This window comes from Geospiza fortis, unplaced genomic scaffold (assembly GCF_000277835.1).
Source record: "Geospiza fortis unplaced genomic scaffold, GeoFor_1.0 scaffold49, whole genome shotgun sequence".
Taxonomy (NCBI): Eukaryota; Metazoa; Chordata; class Aves; order Passeriformes; family Thraupidae; genus Geospiza; species Geospiza fortis.
In genome coordinates this window covers 3,424,505-3,446,312 of record NW_005054378.1, presented here as the reverse complement: position 1 = coordinate 3,446,312, position 21,808 = coordinate 3,424,505, and the positions used below count along the sequence as shown (strand labels likewise).

Sequence of the window (21,808 nt, the reverse complement as noted above, 5' to 3'; positions counted from 1 at the left end):
CAAGTTACTCTGTGACACACCTGGTACAGCCTGGTTTCCATCTCCAGTACACAGGATGGAGCTCACTGCCTCACTCCATGCAGAGCTGTGTGCTGTGTGTGTGTCTACCCCATTTATGCACTCACACAAATAAAAGTGCAGGGTAAAACTCCTGTCTGACATTCACATGGATACCTTCACCTGACTGGGGTTCTACCTTTGTGAAATATACAAGGATTTCACCTTTAAGAATTGTACTCCTCAAGACAGAATTTTATGTAGTTATTCAAGGGATTCATAATTTATTAGAGACAACAGGCACATCATACACTTATGGTGTTATACAGTGATATTAAGCCATGAAAGATAACCCATTATACTCCAGTAAGTCAAAGATTTTAGTAACATACCAAAAAAAAAATCTTTCATTTAAAACAAAGTAACTTATTTCCCCTCAGCAACCCAGCTTGTTTGGTTTTCTTCTTTTCAACTGTCTGTTTTATTTTAAATAAAGTATGCCACATGAGGTGCTAAGAGCCATCAGATTTTACAAAACAGAGTCAGAACTTTATATAAGACTATAAAAAAATTAAACCTATTGATGTTTTTCAATTTTCAACAATACTTGGTATTTAGAAGACAAGGCTTACAGTATAAATCTACTTGCATCTAGTATGTTGTAGCAGCCTCAGTGCTGTCCTGTTCTTCATTCTATAAGGGTTCCTAAGAGCTAGGAACAGAACAGGCCTATCAGCCTAAAAAAAGCCACTAGATGGATGAGAGACATATCCAGTGGGTTTGTCAGTGCTCACTGTTTTACAAAATTCCTTGGAAAATACACTGAAAATATATGCAGAGTCGCTCCACATGCAGAAACACAGATGAACACACTGGTTGGACTATTTTCCACTGATTCAGGCAAGCTTTTCTGCTTCTGTGCCTGATATTCTCAATTTAAAAAGCAGACAGTGAAGTACAGTGAAGTCTGGCTCTTCCTAAGCCTCTCCTACTGCAATCACATTCCTCTTGGGTTCATATGCTCAAATTTATAACTTAGGAATACAGTTTTAATAGGCTGTTGCATAGTCCAGCATATGAACAGGCTAATTCTAAAACACAAGACATAGTGAACAACCATGCATTTATAAAGGTCAATATTTAACAGTTTATAAACATCTCTGCAAAGTAAAAATGTGTTCTAGGATCGAGTTGATGATGTCTTTTGGGTTTTAATAAGGAGACAACCTTGGCCTGTCTGGTCAACTGGTACACACTGGGTCATGTCCATATCCTTCATAATTAGACTTGAGCAGGAAGAACAGGAAGTTTTCTTCAAAAGAAATAGATGAAAAATCCTGCAATATGTACAGTTGAAAGGGCTGGGGTTAGAGACAAGAATTCAAGTCAAATGAAGTGTGGCTGCTTCATAAAGATCAGAAGTTGTCTGAGCACACAGGATGCACATTAGAAATGTATTAAAAGAGCGAAAAAGACCTTTTTTTTGCAGAATTCTCTCTGAACATCTGAGAAGTCCAGGCTCTCAGAACTATACTTGGAAGGTGCCACAAAGCACTGTACATAGAACAAGTTCATGAGAAACAGAGGCAGCTGAGGAATATATAAGTCTGACAGAAAAAAACCAAACCACAAGAAAATGATCACTACTACTTCTCCAAAGAAGAGTGAGCTAAAGTTAAGAGGGGCTAAAGATATGGTGGCTCCTCTGTGGCACTGTGTGTTCCTAGACAACATGAGCACCAAGCAACAAGGGTAATGCAGTTCTTAGGTCATACATACAGAAGAAAAAAGGGACAACAGCACAAAGCAAAATTGATTCACAAATACCAGTCAGATTCACATTCAAATAGGTCCCTCTTATCTTAATTGAGAAGGATATCTTCCTGACTTAAAATGTTATTTAAAAAAATACAGGACTATTAGAGCACCCTTTGAAGAGATGCACACATTTATGAAAAGCTAATTACATTATTGATCATACAAACCAGATTCATTATGAACTCAACATGTGGCACAAAAGTAATTTCATGAGTGGTGTTGTTCCAGCATCAAGTAAACTGTGAAGTGAAAATCCTTGCAAAAAGACAGTAGTTACTAACATAATCCTCTAGCGTGCCATGTCTCAGCAAGTGAGATTAAAAAGACAAAACAGAACACCTCAAGACTGCAACAACAAAGGTTTTTATTAGAGTGAATATATAATCACTGTACAGAAAACATTTAGAGTTAAAGCGTGAAATACTGAACTGCTCACTGTGCATTCCCATTGGTGAGCCTGTTAGTAATCATTTAATTGGCTGCCTACAGCTGGGGTAATTTATCAGTACTTAAAAACACTTTGTAAGCAGGCAAAAAATGACTGTCCGTTCTAAATGATAACATTGCCCAAGGCAGGAAATAAAGGATCATATGAATTACATTTAAAACTTATTCAAGGAACAGAGTGGGTGGGAAGGGATGAGAGAGGATTACCATAGTTTTGTGAGGGGTTTTTCTGCACTGAGAAACTGTAGCCTCCCTGCTTTAGCTTTGTATGTACTTCTATTTTTAAATAAGAAAATATATTAACACATACAAGAATTCACCATTAAATGCAACCTCTTCCAGTTATCTTTGGCTTGAGAGGAAGTTGCTTACGTCAACCTTTGAGGCTCCCAAGGATGGTACAAACAATGATATTCCTTTAAAAAATGGTTGGTTTTAAACCTTTAATGAACAGAGATTCAAAAAGCTTCTCTACCTTCTGAGTTCTCAGTTCTTCACACTATTAAATCTGCAGCTTTTGCCTTCCAAAACTGTTTGGTTAAGTCCACAAGGGCTTGAGAAAGTCTCTGTTTTGAGCATTTGCTTGTTTCCACCATGAGCAGGCAAAAAGCTTATTTTCTCCAATACTGAAAGAAAAGAAAAAACACAACAGCACAGAGATTACTCAATCTGCTTTACTCTCAAAGACCAAATGCTATGCACAAATTGAACTCTGTGTTTAAAAACATGGTGAAATGTGTAGATGATTTTCACAACCTTTTAAGGGAAAAAGCAGAAGCCAAATCTATATACCCCCTGACAAGTTATTTTATTCAATTTACACAGTCCTGCATTCCCTATCTTATTTTGACATCCAGTAGGAAGAAAAACAGAAGCCCTGTGCTGAGGTGCCTGCATTCTCTGATGCAGAAGCACTGGGGTTACTGCCTGGAGATATTCTAAATCCATGGAACTTCTACAGCTGAAACTGAGTTTGCTTCTAAGCATATATCAGCCAAGCATTAATAAACCCCCAAAACTGTACAGTTACAGTTTAGGTGAGACACCCTGTATCCCACAAGCTTTCACTTTTCTAATCACTGCTTACCATTTCAGCCCTAATAACAACTGACTTGATTTGTAAATTTACAAGGGAAATAAAATGTGAAACTAGACACTTCAACTGTAGATTGTTTCCTTCCTCTGCAGAAATAAATAATGCTGCTAAAATGAAAATGACTCTCCAAGGAGAAATGGCTATCCAGTCTTCATTAGTGTCAACTAAAATTAGTATGCACCTTTTCCTCCTCTTGAGAACTATTGTACAACACCATTAGCTTATTCTAAATGCTGAATTTATTTACTTTTGAGACAACTTTTTTTGTAACCATTAAGGAGACAGGCAGTGCATGAAAAGGTCTGTAAAATATCTGATAAAATAACAAGATTAGAGACACATTAGAAATTAAACTAAAGGCTTCATAACACAGCTGTAAACTGAACACAAATTAGAATATTGTTATAAAACAACAATACTGAGCTGATTCCAAAACATCCAGACTACTTTATCCACGAGCTTTACTTAATGCAGACTGACATATAGAACATTGAAACACCATGGTTACTATAATAACCAGCCTTGTTAAAAAGCTCTTAAGCGCCGCAGTAGACTGCGCAGATTCCTCACAGGCCTATTCTGAAGGCAGTAAAAGAATAAATATCTACTGATAAACAAAAAATGTGTTGAACAGCATTTGAAATGAAACACTGTGTGGCATTTGGCCAAATCTGCCGTTTACACTTGCGTCAATAACACCTGTGTGGTGTTGGGGTTTTTTCCAGACAACTTATAATACTATGAAGAACAAGGCCACTGGCAATTCCATGCAATTATAGATGAAGGAACGGAAAGCATCAATTGGCCATTGAGTAAGATGATCCCTTTACGACGCATTCACGACCCATTAATTGTTCATTTGTTTAACGATTTGCAGACTCCATGAAGACTACAGCAGCAAATTCTTAAGACTGCCTCAAACAAAAAGGAAAGATAATGATTTTGACTGATGAAGTAATAAATATCGCTAAAAAGCCTCCCATTTCACCCATAATATAGAGAATAGACATTAATTACACTTACTTTTCATTGGGTTTTTTTTGAACTATTAAAAAAAATACATTAATAAGCCATAGATTCTTAGGACTTGTCAACTGCTGATTAATCTTTGTCTATTCTTTTTGCTTCCTCCTCACACTTGAAATCCAGTATCTTTGCAGGAGAAAGCCTGCAAGCCTAAATTTTTTACAGTGCGAATAAAGGCAGTAACTGAAACACCAAAACTAGCATCACATGGAGTCATGAGATGCCTGTAGCACTTGCAAATCAAGACATTTGTTTTTCGTTCTAGGCACCAGATGCCCAAAGCAGAAAGGAGAGCTAAAAGCACATAGGTTGCACACTCTGCAGCAGTGCACAAAGACTGCACAGAGCCTCAGGAAAATACCTCTGTGATGAAATTCAGCATGGGCCAGCTGGAGAGGTAAAAACCACAAAATTAGGTAACTGTATCAGGCCTACATTAGTGGCTGTCACATCTGTCCAAAGTATAATACACCAGTGGGCTTGCACATTAACACACAAAAATATGAATGGAAGTTGCAATCAGTGCCTGCTGGAATGTGTATCAGCGTTTTGCTTAGAAAACACCATTCCTGGGAGGCAGAACCACAGAATGGTTTGGTTGAAGGGACCTTAAAGATCAACTAATCCCAGCCTCTCTGCCATAGGCAGGGACACCCTCCACTAGACCAGATTGCTCAGAGCCCCATCCCACAGAAACCTGGAATAACATTCTTGGGTACTTTTAAATATTCTGAACAAATCTGTCCTGTGATTTTAAAAGCAGGGCTAAGAACTGAAGAAAGATCAAGCAAAACCAAGCCTGAATGGAAAAAGAAAAGGTCACCAGAATCAAACCTGTAATACACTTTCACAAATGCAGTAACAATTATCTGGGAGAGTGTGGCAGTCACCTAAGGCCAATGAAGTAAGAAGGCATGTCTTAAAAAAAGGTGACTGTCAGTATGTAATGAAAAGAAAGGTCTACACACATACTGGACAAACTTAAAAGTTCAATCTTGAATATTTCTAATAGCTTTTTTTTTTTTATTTGGACCCTAAGGCAGATGCCAGGCATTTTTCACTTTGTCTGATGAAATGACCATCCTCCATCCAAAGTTCAAAGTAATCCATAGTGAATGACAACAAATTTTGCATCATTTCCATATAATTACACTTCCTTCTTTCACATCTCATAAAACATCACCTTAATTAAATATATACGTAAATGGAAATTACATTATTTCTTCTCATCCTGCACTACAGTGCAATTCTTCAAAATAAAAACTAAGTTGGAAGAAAAGAACAGATGCTTTTTAGCAAAATGGATAGCCATTAGAATAGTTCTCCACAGTTCATATCAGAATTTGACTAGCCTTTTGAAGAAAAAATAAATTAAAAATCAGGATAATGACTGGCTTTTCAGAGCAGTTCAATTTTTTCTCTTAATTCCATTTCTTGTCATGGTCTAATACTTAAGGAAAACAGTGTAATATTTTAAATCCCTAATAAACACAAACTAAATGTCAGATGGTTTTAAGAAAAAAAAAAGAATTGGAAATTCAAAGCAGAAATGCTTTTGTAAACACAGTTTCATTTAACATGGGAATCAAGTCTTTTATTGTCTTAGTGTGTATTGTAGTAATATCGCACAGAGTAAAAGATGTTGGGTTAAACACTTCATAGAGGGTATATTGTAATAACAAAAATAACAGAGGCAATAATCTATTGTCAACCCAGATCACCAGCAAGAAGGCTGCTGTAAGGTCTTCTTGGAGCCTTCCCCAGTCTGAACAATCCCAGCTCTCTCAGACTGTCTCCCTAATGGAGGTGCTCCAGCCCTCTGATAACTTCTGAAGTGCTCTGGACCTTCTCCAGCAGGTCCCTGTCCCTCCTGTGTTGGGAGCCCAGGGCTGGATGCAGTGCTCCAGGTGGGTCTCAGCAGAGCAGAGCAGAGGGGCAGAATCCCCTCCCTGCCCTGCTGCCCATGGGGCTCTGGATGCAGCCCAGGACACGTTTGGCTCTCTGGGCTGTGAGTGCCATGGCTGGGCCATGTGCAGCCTCTCACCCACAGCACCCCCAAGCCCTTCTGGGCAGGGCTGCTCTGGGGCTGGCCATGCCCAGCCTGGATGGGCATCAGAAGTTGCCTTGTCCCAGACACCAGACCTTACATGATTGCTAAGGTGCTTCAAAATATTATATTGGACCTCTACAAGCTTGTTCTCCAGTCCCAGGACCTCGACAAGCTTGTCCTCCAGTCCTTAGGACTAAAACAGTTTCATCTTGTACTAAAATGAATTAAAACATCTCACAGTGATGAACCTACCACCCACAACCTCTCGCCTTACTCAGCTACCACAGAGCCCAGCAGCTGAGAAGAAAGTATATATAAATACCTCACCTGTGCAAACTTGTGTATCTGCTCCACAACAGCTGCAAAGAGGGCATGGACACTCTCATCAATTAGACTCTGCATGTAATGGACAGCTTCTTCATCAGACAGGTCCAAACGAAACTTGTCCTGCACCTGGAATGGGAGCAGAAATGGCTATAATTAGTTCAGTGGTTAAAAACATGCATTATTCTATCAATGTATACAGAAGCAGACACAGTGATTTTGGCTGTTTAGTGGAGAATCTCTCTCTTACTTCTAAGCTACAGCAGATTCTTGGAAATGTACAATGTTATTTAAAACAGCTATTTAAAGTCGTCTAATAAAAAATAGTATTTAAATAAGCTAGAAACAATCCCTTAATTCAAACCAGTAATTTCAAAGCTGAAGGTCAAAAAGTCAAGAGATGCACTCAGAAATACAAGTTTAAGCAGGACTGAAATGCTATGAGAAAAAGAGGTAACATTCAGTATTCACTAGAGAATGAAATGCTGCTTGAGAAAAATCACAGAACTTCACCTATTAAATACAAATTTGGAAGAGTCTGGACGATCCTAATAATTTTAGAAAATACGTAACACTTTGTTACTCTAAACCTACTTTCAGGTAACGTTTGTCTTTAAGAAACTCTAAGCAGAGTTAGGTAAAGAATAGGGAGTTAAGTAAAGAATACAGAATGGGAGGAAAGTGTCAGCAAATCAACTCTGCCAAAACTGACCTCTGTATGTAAGTGAGAATTTCTTTAACTGTATCCACAGGCCGAGAACACTTGGTTGGAGACACTGCTACCCCCCTTACATGGTTTTTTCTTTTGACAATAACATTGTACCATTAGGACATTCTGTTTAGTACTTACAACTAGTACCTGATTTAAAAATTCTGAATGCTCTGAATGCACAATAATTAAGAATACAGCAATACCTATATTTTCCAATTTCTGTCTTGGCAATGCCAAGAACATCTGTGAAGAGGCAGTAGATGCCTTTCAGTGACTTAATTCTAAGAAAATAGCTCAGAACTGATCCAAATTCCCCTAACATACTGGAGCCCAGCCCGAACTCCACTGAGCCTGGTTTTATCCTCTTCCTCCTTGAAACATCTTCTGATGAGCCTAGATCCCAGCACAGCCTAAGCAACACTATGGCCATCATTTAAAGTACTAGTTACCTGGCAAAGTAGTGCTGGTAACAGAATTTAAATTGCCCAGCAAATTCACATTAGTTGTAGAAGATTTATTGCTGCCATGTAGTCATATGCTTTATTCTCATGAAGATAAATCTCAAACAATTCAAGCTCTTGTGGAGACCATAATATTCAAGTATTTCAGCCTCCTGCATAATGAACTAGGTAAAATGGTATCAAACAATCTCTTTTTTTACCCTATCTTTATGCCAAGTCAGAATGTTTCACACCCTAGGTAAGTTGTTTCAATGATTAATTGTCCTGTTTAACAACTGTGACTTATTTGCTATCTGAATTTGTCCAATTTCCATCTCAAACAGTTGAGCTCATTAAAACTTTTTATATTAAAGAGCCGTCAATCAGAAATCTCTCATGTAGGCAAATATCAAATGATTTGTTTCTTAACCTTCTCATGGCTGTGACTGTAAGACAGAGTTAAGTATTTCTAAACATTTTCCCTGAATTCACTATTTTTAGCTGGTGACAAAAATGTGAGCCAAATTATTTCAACAATTTTCACAATAAGGTTGAATTTGTGGGGTGATACTACCTTCATGTCCACATTTGTATGCTTTCTGTGCACCAAGAACACCACATACTCAACAATCCTCTTTATGACAGCAAAAATGCTCCAAGATTTCAGCTGAGTGTTAGCATATAACTCTGTGTTCCTTTCAAAGGCAATATATTCCAAAATAGTGCCCTTCAGCATTGTAATAAAAAGCCTAACCTAGCCAGCACAGTATGGAAAAATTATAGAATTGTAGAATCCTTTAGGTTGGAAAAGAGTTCTATAAACATAAAGTTTCTTCATTCAAAATAACCATTATAACTCTGTTGCTGATGTGTTTGAAGTAAGTATAAAGTAGTTTTTCCTCAACTTCCTCTCATAAAAATGTTTGATCAATATGAAAGAATGGATTAAGCCAAAAAAGTTCAAACTTTCAATTAAGCATGTTACTAGTGAGAGATTCAGCAGATTATTCTAAGAAGTTCTTGTTATGAAGAACTTTCATCTTCATAACAAACAAGAGGAGCAGGAAGTTTATTAACTCCCACATCAGAAGTTTTAGACAGTGAATGACGCACACAGTAGAATCCAACGGAATTTAATGGACTACTCACATGCTTTTGCAATTATGCAAAAGCTTAAATGCATCCCCAAATTACAGCAGAGATTTCTTTCAGATCTAGTTCAGTGCTCACAAAAAAAGGTAATGTTAATGAGAATTCATCAAAATCACTAGCTCCACTTTCAAAAAAAAGAAAAAAAAATCACCATAACATTCTTTGCCACAAGTTTAGTAATCAAATACTTTGGCAATCTTCTAATTCGCTCACAGAAGACCTTCTCAGAATTTTTGCAGTTAGTTATATTAAGATGCAGTTTCATTCTATAGAATGAATGACTAATTAAATCCACCTCCCACAAAACACACTGGGCACACTGATATATGTGCAAAGAAATTCACCCATGGTTAGATCTAGCAATCAGTTTGCAATTAACAGAAGGATCAAATGATGCCCAGCATTGAGTCTTTGCTTGAAAGTTTTTCAGCCCTGCATTAAAGCCCTGATTGCTGAAACCAAGATGAGAAGAAACAAGACAAAATTACAATTTACCTCTTGAGCTGCCACAGCAGCAACAAGATTAATACACACTGACTTATAGCTTCTGTAGGAAAGCAACAGTAATTCTTATCTGAAATCTCTCGAGTTCCTATATGGGATGAGTTCTAAAAGCTGACAGTTTCTCACAGATGAGGTCAACAGGAAGAGATTTTTGCATGGTGTTAAAAACAGAGGTGAATTTGGGGGGTGAAATTCTGATGAGATATACAATTATCTCATTCTACACACTTATGAATGATGACCATCATGAAGGCATCAAAGAGGTTCCACCTGAAGACTTAGAGCTCCCACTTTGATACTTGAATCAAGTGCACTGTTATAGTTCAAGATTTATAAAACAGAAAAAAGAAGCTTGATGAATCTAGTTGAACTTTTGCTTTGATTCCAGAAAATGAAACATTAAACTCCATTTGATATACAAATACTCTTTTGAAATATTAACTTGCAAGAGGAGAACTTGAATATTCCAAGGATTAGGAGGCCGAATAAATAAGAATAGTCTATCAAGATACTGACTTTCAACTTGAAACAAAATTAAAGTTGTCCATTTCCTACCCCCCTGAACAGAGGATAGTTTAGTATTAAAATCTACAACAAGACGATTGAAGTTTGTAAGGAAATTCTGTCAGTTACCCTGATACTGCTCCTGTTTTTCAAATGACAAAAGTTAAAAGGGGAAAAGAATACCAAAGACAGTTCAGAAGAAAATATGGGGGAGTGAGGGTGTGGGCACAAGCATTTAAGTGTAATTTACTTGTGGCTTAACTGTTGATAATGAAAAAAGAAGGGGATCATCACTTGCAGCAGAATCACACTGAAGATGAGGACTTAGCAAGATAACAAGGCAGAGAAGGGGAAAAATCTTTTACAGGAACAACAAAAAAAAAAGAAAAACTACTTCACATCATGATTATCCCAAAAATCTAACACACAGGGGAAGAGCACAACAGCTATCAGAATAACAGTCAGTGTTAATTGATTGTAAACTCAGACTCTGTTCTTTTCCTTGAATTGTCTTCAAGTAGAACTAAAATGAGTATTGTTTAGAAAATAGCATCAAAGATGTCCTATTAAGCTGATTTCACAGAAAACTTAGAAAACTCACAGTAAGCCCCACAGAGTTGTGTAAAGTAGAAAAAAAAACGGATGACAAAAAGAAGAGATGAAATATTGAAGAAAACACTACTAATCTTATTAAGAATGGTAGTAAAAGATCTGAGAAAATGGGCAGGCCTGGGTTTTCATTCAGTTGAATGAATCTCCAAGTTTAACCTACTGTTTTGGCTGTTTTGTGTTTGGAAGTGTGATGGGCTCAGAATTGAGAAATAGTAAGAAAACACAGCTGGGAGTAGTACTACTGTGGGTAAGTGCACTTCCCTGCAGGGTTCCAAGACTTTCACTTGGACTTTCACCTTTTGTTCTCAAAGCACAAGGCTGCCCTCTCCCTTCCACCAAAGCGCAGATTTGTATGGACTCTTTTTGTCCTCAAATCAGACTTAATGTACAATATGGACCACAGTTACCATATTAAACTCAGTAATTTTTCACTAGCAAGCATCTTCTCACTCATAAAACATTACCAGAAATGGATTAGGTACTTAGCACTCAAGGTTAAGACAAACTAGAAATTCTGTGGAAACTTCTATAATCTTCAGGGCAGCTCCCAAATCCATATTTCATGGATACTAATAGCTCTGTTTTTCAGAATTACTGGTGGTAGTAATGTATTTTAAGGTGACATGTAAGATGTACACATGAGAACCCTTTGTTAATCCTGTTTAGTTTTCAGACAAATTATAAATCAGACATTTTGAAGACTAGTGGGTGCTTTAGTGTTTATTTTTCCAGCAACATTCAGCAACACTGCTTATGTTTTATACAATTTTATCACACTAGCATGGGATTGCTCATTGCAACTTCAGCTGCTTTAAAGAGAAACATCAGTGTCCTTTTCCAATGCCTCACAATATACACTGGATGTAAGCACTACTAAAATGAGACAAAGAACAATTAACAGCAAAAAAAAAAAGGAGGAAAAAATGTATTTTTTAAAAAAATATTTTTACTGTTTTGCCTTGTAATTATTACAGTAGTCAGCATCCAATATTCATGCGGCAGAAATTGGCACTAAGTGCTTGGCTTAATCGTTATCACATTTCATCTTTTTCAGTAAATACTTTCCTGCTATTCCTGTTGCTTACAGTCCAAACAATGCACACCACAAACTATTCAGATGCTTTATTTGCATGAAAAACTTCATTTGAGAGACTATTCTGACAAGAGTCTTTGTTTCCAGGGGTTCAATTTTAATAAAATGTGGTTTCTAAATAAGCCCATGTAGGCTTCTCCATTTTTTTTTTTAATAGAAGATAAGAAAGATGTTAGTGAATATCTCTAAACTGAACTTCAGTGAGAATTGGGTTTTCAGCCACTATGGTACTCAAAGATGATACTGTTCCAGCTCAGAATTTCATCATACTGGCCAAAAACTTACAATCAACTAGAGACTGATATAAAGCAACAAGAGCACAAGAGTATTCTCACACTTGGTTCATGTTTTGGTGTTTACTCCAACTTCTGTATTTTTTCAATATTTTGAAATTAATTAATATGCATGAAAAATCAACAGCCTAGAAACAAAAAAGCTGGGTGTGCAGCTGCAGTGTCATTACCCAAATGGACAGAGAGAGGAACGTCTGCCGAAGCAAAATCAGCTCAGTGGCAATGTGACACTTTCACAAAGCACAAACCTCCCTGGAGCAGTAAGAAAATACTGCTGAAACAAAGAGACTCTAATCAAGCAAAAGTGACTTTACTTCTCCTGTAAATTTCCTACTGGCATTAATAAACCCCTAGGAAGATTTCCTAGTACCACCTTTTAACAAATACTGCTGGTTTTGATATCCATTGCCTAAAAAGGCTTATCAAGCTCCAGCTTAGAAAGTCCTTTCCATTTCACTAACTTGGGAACTAACTCTCAATTATCCTTTGGCTGACAGGGGAGGAAGAAAGCAGTGTAAGTTTCACTACAAGCCAGATGGAAAAAAACTGAACAATTAGCTCAGGTTTAGAAACAAGGTAGCTCAGAAACTATCTGTACCTCCAGTCACACCTCTGCTTCAGCTTTTATACCCCTAGAATAAAAATAATTTACTTTGACATATTTAAAGGAAAAACACATGTCTGCTCTCTCTTTTTGCTAGTTTCCAAAAAAATTAGACTGATCATTTTCTCATCAAGGGGGGTGAGCCCCCATCAGTGTAGGGTGCTCTCAGTATTACAGCCCACAGACAAACAACTTTCTTTTTTATGATTTTATCCTTTTTTGTGTCTATCCAAAGGTGGTACCAAAATGAATGGGGCTACTTTCACAAACAGCAGTTAAGCTCCTGCTTATGGGAGCCAGGTATTTGTGCCTTCTGTGCTCACAATAACCTCGCCTATAACACAGCATCTTTGCAGCACCTTCTTTAATCAATGGACATCTGAAACAGAGTCAATTAGACACTGTCCTTTAATGCCTGCTGAGTCCTTTGTCTGCCAATGAATCATTGGTCCCTGATGATTTCTCATTTAAAGGTCAAATCTGCTATGAAGGACAGATAGAAACCATCTGGCTTTCCACTAGAAAAATAAAAAGCTTTTTTTGTTAGGAGGTGACAATACTGGATCCATTAGCTACATGTGAAGAGTGATAGTGCACCTCTTCCTTACGCAAAACTGGCTACATAATTGACTCCAGATTTTAGTCATTACTACTTAGAATTTATAGCACTGGCTAATTTTACAATGCCCAACAATTAGCAATTAGCACTGCAGCTGTGCTGGAAATGGAAAAGCAAGGAGCAATGGCAGGGAAAAAAGTGAGTGCAGCGATATCTTCATTGTATTATTAGTTATGCATTGACAAGTCAATATAATGATTTCAGCCTAGTCTTTTTCCTGAAATCTGAGAAATGGAAAAGCATATGTGAAGAGTGGAAAATTTAAAGGCAATTATCTCAGAGACCAAAGAAAGGGAGACACAAACTGAAGAGAATACTCTGCTACTTTTCAATTTAATGCCATTTTGTGACATTTTTGAGCCAGGTTTTCAGAAAAGCCTAAATCAGAGATTGGCAGTAGGAGATGGTGTCATGAACCATGAGATGAAGCACACTATACTGACAACTTTCATTATAAATAGTACGAAGAAGACAAAAGAAGATGAAAGGATCAAACAGACAACTCATTTTAAGCTTTGCAGTTACTTTTTTTTGGTCAAAACTGACAAGCTTTTTACTATGAAACTAAACACCAAGAATCTGAAAAGCGTTTCTCCAGGTTTGAGGGTGGAGACAAATTTTGTGCAGTTGGTAATCCCTGTTTTCCAGGTTTTCCTATGGGGAAAGAGGTGATCAATACCAGAGTGAGGGAAGTGAGTCAGTACAACAAGGTTTTCTTCCAACTGGGAAGTCCTAACCTATTTTTCTATAAATACCTGGTAAAGTCACTGAGTGATACTGTGTATACTCACTGCAAGCAGACAGCTGGTTCATAAACCAGTTTTCCAATATGATCTTCAAGAACAGTTGTGAAACTTCAAACAGAGCTTTGTTTGTTTTCAGGTCAATGCTGACTCACTTACTTTCAGTCCAATTTTAACTGTGAGAATGCATGATTAAGGTCAGCACTGATTTAATGTCTGAAAACACAAATGCTATGCAAAGCAAGTAAGAACATACTGCCAAATTCTGATGTGCTCTAAATCTGTATATTCAGGTGAAGCCATAAGGAGTTTCTGTTTCTTTTCATGCTAGTAGGAAAAAATTATCCTCATTGCCATCTCTCTCTGTTAAGTAAATGAGTAGTTTGCTCTCTTTTGTACAAGATTGTTAAATCTCCTTCAGGGAGGACAGGAACAGAGCACCCAGATGTGTTTACACCATCATGTGCCAATAAACCGTGTAAATGAGGTGCAGTCTATACTTATTTTACAGAATGTTGTATATGACATAAGCTACTGGTTCCAATTTTGCCTTCACTCCATTTGTGTTTCTCCCAAGACATTTCATAACTTTTGGACAGAAACAAAACTTCGACAATATACCTTCTGTTAGATTTTAAGCTTGATTACACAATTGCATTCTGTCAAGGGGCTCCCTGGGATGTCCCACTGTTATTAGATGGTAGAGGGTAATTTGGGAAAAAAAAACCCCAAAACATTCTGCCGTTGTTCCTCAGGTTAGTAATTATAGTTTTTAGGAATATTTTCCACACTCAGATTTTTCTAGAAAGTCTCATTCAACATATCAGTATCAAATTCTTAAAAAAAAGCAACCACAAATCAATTCATCCAAGGCCTCACAGAAGAGGACATGTTTCACTGAAGTTTCCTTATGATCTTACCTGATTTCCTTCTATGACTAAAAGTAAGAAATTTCTTCCAACATCTCTTAACTACTCTCACTAATGAGCATCCCATTATCAAACACTTATACACTACAGGAAATGACAAGAGACAATACAACAAATCAAGACATGGAAAATAAAAGTAGCGTTCTTCATTTTATTTCAACTTAGTTTATTCTAGCCATCACTACCATATGGCAGATGCAAATTTTAGTTTTATTTAGAATATGTGCATGATTACTAAAATCAAACTTCCATTCTGGCTCTAAGGCCACACAGATTATCTGTTGAAAGTTTAGAAAAGGGGAACACAAAAATTATTTCTGAATGCAGTTTTTACACCCTTCTGTAACGAGCAGACAGACACTTCCGGCAAAGCACCTTCCTGCCTACTGGTGGGACAGGATGTCCCTTTGTGACAGACAAAGACAAAGATTAGACTGGGAGTTCAGCTGCCATCTAACATTGCAATGCTTTCACTTGGAGGAAGCAAAATTGTGGCCATTAAAGAAAAGTCCTTCTTTATCAATAACCTTTAGAATGATTCGTGTCTACTTTATAACAGCAGTATAGCTACATCTACTGAACAGTTCCAGTATCAAAGATCTTTATGCCAAACAAATTGTTTGACAAAATAATTGCAGTGTAGTATTTCAACAGGCATTACAAGATATACAATATATATACTACTTCAGTAAGCATTCCTTTGTGTTACAAAAAAGGAAGTTACTCTCTTTGCAGTTTAATCATCAAACTAGTATTCAGATTAATTGAAATACAGTAACCTACCTTGTTGCCTGTAAACCCAGAGCCTGACTGGCTCCAGGCCCCTAAAGCAAAAGAAGGGCTCTACAGAAAAGTGAGCACGAGTGCTGCCACAGCAGCACCAACGAGGAAAATGCTGGCTATGAACTTCACCTCTACTCTTCACCAAGACACCTTGTTAAAAACAGAACATTTGTAAATCTCCAACTTTGTCTTCTGTGAAAGTGATACCCTGGTTGAAATGGCTATTGACTTGTCTCACACATCAAAGGTAATTTAATTTTGCAGGTCAGTCCAAAATGGATCTTTACCTAATTTGAGTCTGTTGAAATATATATAGATTTTTTGTTAAAGCTTTAAGGAAAAAAAATAAAAATCAATCGAGATGCTGAAAGCATTTATTCAATTTTTCTACAACAAGGTACAGTATTACCTTGTTAAATGACTGAATCAACTTGCCACTCACCCCAAGAGAAGCAAGGCGCATTGTTACTTTTTTCATTAGTTCTAACAAAGCTTATAACTGATTTCAGATGGGCTAATGGGTATTTAATACTCCAAACGAGTTTTCTAGCACATTATTTAAAAAAAGCACCAAACAACAATAACCTATTCACTGTTATACAACAGGGTAAGATGATTCTGATCCTAGCCCATTTAAAGCTATTTTCTGGTTAATATTTTTAAAGTAAAATAGAAAAATGAAAAATTGAGAACTAAAGAAAAAATTACTTTCACAGGAGCTTTGAACATTGCCATAAGCATCCAGCAGATCATAATAACAAACTACTGCTTAATGGAAGGCTCCTCTGCTTACCTACTCTTTAGGGATCCTGGGATGTTGTATTATTTTTGCACAAATTTAAGGAGTGTATTTAAAGGATAACTTTGAACCAAAAAGACCAAACTGTCAACAGGATTCAGAAACAGCTGAGCTGTCAGAAAAACCCAAAAGTTTATATAAGATAACAAAACTTGAGAGAGCTGAACAATTTGGCTGTCTTCCTCACAATACCTTACTGTGTGTGTTGTTTTTTTTTTTTTTTTTTTTTTTTTTTTTAAAGAACAAGCACAATCTAAAATAACTTAAAAGAACCCAGGGAAGTAGAATCTTTCCTTTTCAAAGCAATCTGCATTCCTTATCAGAAACATCTGCCTTACTGCTTCAGTTCTAGTTGCTTTCACATTTTAAAGCCTCTGTGAATGGACAGCCTGCAATCTCCCATGAGGGCAAAAGTCACAGTTCACTGAGCTGCACCACTGTCAGAGCTACGGATCCTAGTAACTAATCGCTGCATTTAATCTAACAGTGATCTGTCACGGAACAACTAAGCTCACGTACTTTTCATGCAATGAAAGCACTGTTATTTCTACTTTGTAATTTGTAAGGAATTTAAAAGTAACCACATGGATCTAATTCAGAGCTCAGGTGGTCAGTGTGCACTGGTAATGCCACAGTTGTGGGTTTGATCCCACATGGACCACTCGCTTAACAGCTGGACTTCATAATCCCTGTGGATCCTTTCCAACCCAGAATGCTCCGTGATTCTGAATTTCCTTTTAGATTTTGCTGCCTTGCATGATCTACAGATGTATGCAATACTGTTATGCTTCACATAATCTTGATTTTTAGTTATTGTACATAAGTGAACTGTAACATACTTCTCAGCTGTAGAAAAGACTTTCTGGCTTTCAATTCTGTACCTTGATTTGTTAAGTCAGTAAAATATTGGAAATTAACAGTGAGTAAAAGAGTTTTAGAAGAGTCTGAAATACTCAACTATTGCTATATTAAAACCATTCTTTACAAGTATTTCACAGAACCCAACATCATATTATCATTAATTACTGAAAGCATATACCCTTGGACAGTGTTTCTAGAGTGTTTTCCACCAAAAATGCAACACCAAGATGCTATTAAGAAACAAGGATATTGCATGTTGATTAGCAGCAAGTATAAGAAGACTCTTAGTAAAAAATATCAGAGCTCACAAGAACTGATTCAAGAAAAGGATGAACAACACTGTCACACAAGCAGTGTCCTAGTGGAAGTGGCTCATGGCAGGGGGATGGAACAAGATCATCTTTAAAATCTCTTCCAGCCCAAGCCATTCTGGGATTCTGTGATCAAAGGACAGGGAACCCTAGACCAGTAATGAGTATGATTAAAATGTGTCATAAGTCTCAAACTTATTGTGCAAACATTAAAGAAACCAGCACTTCTGAAGTTCAGTGAAACCACTGGTTTGAGCTCCTGATGACCATCTCAGCCAAGAACAAACTTACCCCAAATTAGCTCCATTCTACCTTTTGATGCATACTTCAAATTTTACTAGATTTATGGTGCATTTATTAGTAGACTTTGCAATCTAAAAGATCTTCCCCCTCCTTAATGTATCACTCACGTTTCCAAAGGGCAGGCAGAGCCAAACGCATTTTCTTTATAAAGATGAAATTCTTAAGACAGGACTTGCATACTGTTGGGAAGGGTCTCTTCCTTGCAAAGAAGATGTCTCTACAAAAGTGTAGTTACTTCCAGAACTTGGAAGGTATTGAACCATTTCAGTTGCCTACTTTAGGCTTTTATCTCCCATGTTCTATGTAAGTAACCTACTCAATCTTTAGGGCATTTAGGGACAGAGGTGAGGTTCAAGTATTGATAAGAAGAAATAATTTGCTGTCATTTTCTCAGGAAAACAGTTGAGCGGAGGGAAGATTGTCATCTTCACCACAAAACACAGCACTTGTGACTAACTTAGCTTCCTGGATATGAAACTGAACAGCTGCAAGAACTCTTTGTATTGATTTGAAACCAAGAAACTCTAAATAGAAATGCCTGGATCCTTGAAGAGAAAAGGAAAAATCTGTGCAAGTCACAATTTAGTTTTCTTTAAGGAAATTATATTAGTACCTGAAATATTTATTTGAAGATTCTGAATCTCAGCTATCGTAAGTTCTTGAAAACAGTGAAGAACAGCCTATCTGAGAAACAATACACAGCTTGAATAAAAGTTGCAGTGAACTAATTTCCATTGGACACACAGGCTCCACAAAGTCTTTTGGAGAATTAAAACAGATAGCCCTTCACTATAAATCAGATTATAAAAACCCCAACATTTGTCTAAAATGTAAGTGTAATGAAATCCAGATGGAGATGTATCCTGTATTTTTCATGTCAACTATTGCTTCAACACTAAATGGAGAAGAATGACTTGAGCTGGTATAAAGGACAAAGTTAGAATTACGGGACAAAAGTCTGCCTTCCCAATAAACAAAATTTTCTTGTTCATGAAGATATACCAGCCTACTGGTTTCAGATCTTCAGTATACTGGTTTTATAACTAGAAGACAGCTTTTATAAAACCATCCATGTCTTAAAGGTTTCTAGACTAGCTGGGACAATCTTTCATGATACAGTCAGTGTTGACTGCTTCACTTTTAAGTTTGATAAGGTGGAAACACTGTTTTTAGCTAAAGTACCCATTGGAACAGAGTGCTAGAGCAGAGTGTGCAGCATTACAGGGATGATGAAAAGGCATTCTGTATTCATAGGCACATGTGCTAAGTGTTCTCCAAGCACACTCTCCTATCTTTAACTTCAGTGAAGAAAGAAATTGCTCAAAGCTGATAAAACAGGAGCAAGTATTTTTAGGTGAGAGACAAATAAGTCATCATCACAAGTGACTGAAAATTTCATAATGAGATGTCCTGGGTCACTGAAAGACAATGAAAGCTTCACAATTACCTTTTTTACAGTCTTGTCAGGTTCAAGAGCAATATCTGGAATGTTGGCATCCACCATGAGGGAAAATAAATTCAAGATCAAGTTGGAATACCTAAGCAGAAAAGCAAATTAGGTAAAAGATGTTGTAAACTGTACAAAAGACATTTTGTAAACAATTTAAGAACTCATCATCATCTTACAAAGAACTGTTAATGCTTCAGAAATCCATTTTTAATACTAATTGAAAGTATTTATGTTAAAAAACACAAGCTACTGACAGACATACACTATCAAAGTTTAACCTTCAAAATCTCTTAAACTGCCAAAATGGAATAAAATGCTCTGATTTTGTTAGTTTTCTAAAATCATCAGAACATTTACTCACAGACACATGAAATATAAACTATGACTTCATGTATTTTAAGTTATAATGCCATCTTATACCTCTTTCAGGATAAACATACGCTAGAATACTGATGCAAAGGTTATTTTTATTACTAAGTGATACAGCAGCATGATATTTATTCAAACAGATGAAGTCTTCATAAGTACAAAAAATTATTTTTCCAATCACTGCAAGGGCTTTTGACATAATGAGTTAAATATTTAACCAGATCCAAGTCTTCAGTTCCTCAGTTAAGCTCCAGTAATAGTGGCAGCACAGTACACTTAGGAAGTACAAATACAAATGTCATCTATAACCATTAGAAGACAAATCAGAGAACAATTTTCAGCTTTAAAATGGTTTTGGAAACACTCATGAGTATTTCTTTTTAAAGAACACCATTTTGCCCTTGCAGAAAATTAACTGTCAGCTTCTTTTTTAGAGGATAACTTTCAAGCTGTTCAGCACAAACTGGAACTCCCCTTCCTCTGCAAAAAGATCTAACTCCCTTTAAGAGACAAAATATGTTACTGACTTCACCATTTGAAATATTGCTTTGCTAAGAGAACCAGGAGCTTCACAGTTGAGAGGAAACGAATTCTTAGCAGCAAAACTTGTTTATTAGGAAGCTGCTGAATATATATATCAGCTGACAACAGCAAGGAGTGCAAAGTATTTCAGCTAAACAAAACGTCTGCTTCATAGCTGTATTTTACAAAGTAAATACTGCTCAAAAAAGACATCTCTCTAGAAGAACTTAGTTCCAACAAAACCACATGACACTTCATTATTATCTGGAACTAACACTACCTAACACATCCCAACATAAGTTTTAAGACATAAGAAAAGCATTAAAATCAACTGTTTGGCTAGAAATCCACAGTGCCTTATTTCTTTCAGAAGTTTTACTTCACTTCCCTAAGGGCAAGGAGCTAGAGTCAGGAAAATTACTTTTATGGCAAATTAAAAGAAAAGAAGGAAAGATAACCCTACCACTTTGTTTCAGGTCTGGCTAAGAAATATGGCAGTCAGGTTGCTCTGCTGCTAGGAACAGACACCACAGATTTTAATAAATTTTTCTTCTACTTCCCTGAAACTAGCAGATTTCCTTTTAAACATGCTTAAATGTTACAGGTACATGCTCTGAAGCCTCCTCCTAGATTACTGGTACCTTCTGTCAGTAGTACTCCCTTCAAACTGACACAGAATCCAAACTGTCATAGTCCCTTTCGCTCTTCAGCCATATAGAGGATAAGAGCTTATAAGCACTACAGGTTATTGGAGCTATTTATGTGATGGAGGCTTGCAAAAAAAAGATTTTAAAGGTCTAGGGATCATTGTTAGATGCCAGTAAAGAGACAGTTCTGTTCCATACAATGAAGTCTTCTGATTCTTGAAGAATAAGATCACCCGAAGATACTCATTTGCAGAGGGGGGAAAAAAAGCAAGAAGAGGTAATCTGCAGGGGGAGTATGGAGCGGAAAAAACCCCGAAAAATTAAGGAAGAATTGCTCACTATAGTATCTGCAGATCTGTCCTCTGCCCCTCACCCCAACATTTCTATAACTCAGCAATCAACTGCAATCCTTACAGGCAACTTCTTTGGCAAACATGCCATGAAGTTTACAGCTGGGGAATTGACAGCCCAAATTCATCTGAGAGGAGAGATTTTGCTGAATCACCTGAGTTTGGAGCCTGACTTGTGAAAAAACCAACACCTTTGTCAAGCAAGGTATATCACTCATCTTTGACATCTACATTACAAAGGCCTCTGGAATGGCTGACATCCATTCACAGCCAGAACAAAATCTGAGCCAGGTTTTCCTAGTTTTAAGGAGGTTTAAGGAAGTACCTAAACTGAAACCTAAATCCTTCTCACATTACTCTTTGCTTTCTTCAAGCTCAGTACAAATTAATTTACAAAATCAATGAGGATTCAGCTGCACTGAAGGTTGATTAACTTCTGTTTTGAACATG

General features: G+C 36.9%; 1 protein-coding gene across 1 annotated transcript in view; it reads right to left on the bottom strand.

Annotated features, from left to right (window-relative positions):
• Positions 1 to 248: 248 nt before the first annotated feature.
• The window catches only part of PIK3C3 (phosphatidylinositol 3-kinase catalytic subunit type 3), a 66,545-nt gene continuing 44,985 nt past the window's right edge, over positions 249 to 21,808 (bottom strand). The window contains exons 22-24 of the mRNA XM_014308635.2: positions 19,468 to 19,558; positions 6,762 to 6,887; positions 249 to 2,888 (exon numbers count right to left, since the gene is read on the bottom strand). Coding sequence (XP_014164110.1) covers positions 2,874 to 2,888; positions 6,762 to 6,887; positions 19,468 to 19,558 — 232 coding nt within the window. The 3' untranslated portion in view covers positions 249 to 2,873. The remainder of the gene's footprint in view (positions 2,889 to 6,761; positions 6,888 to 19,467; positions 19,559 to 21,808) is intronic.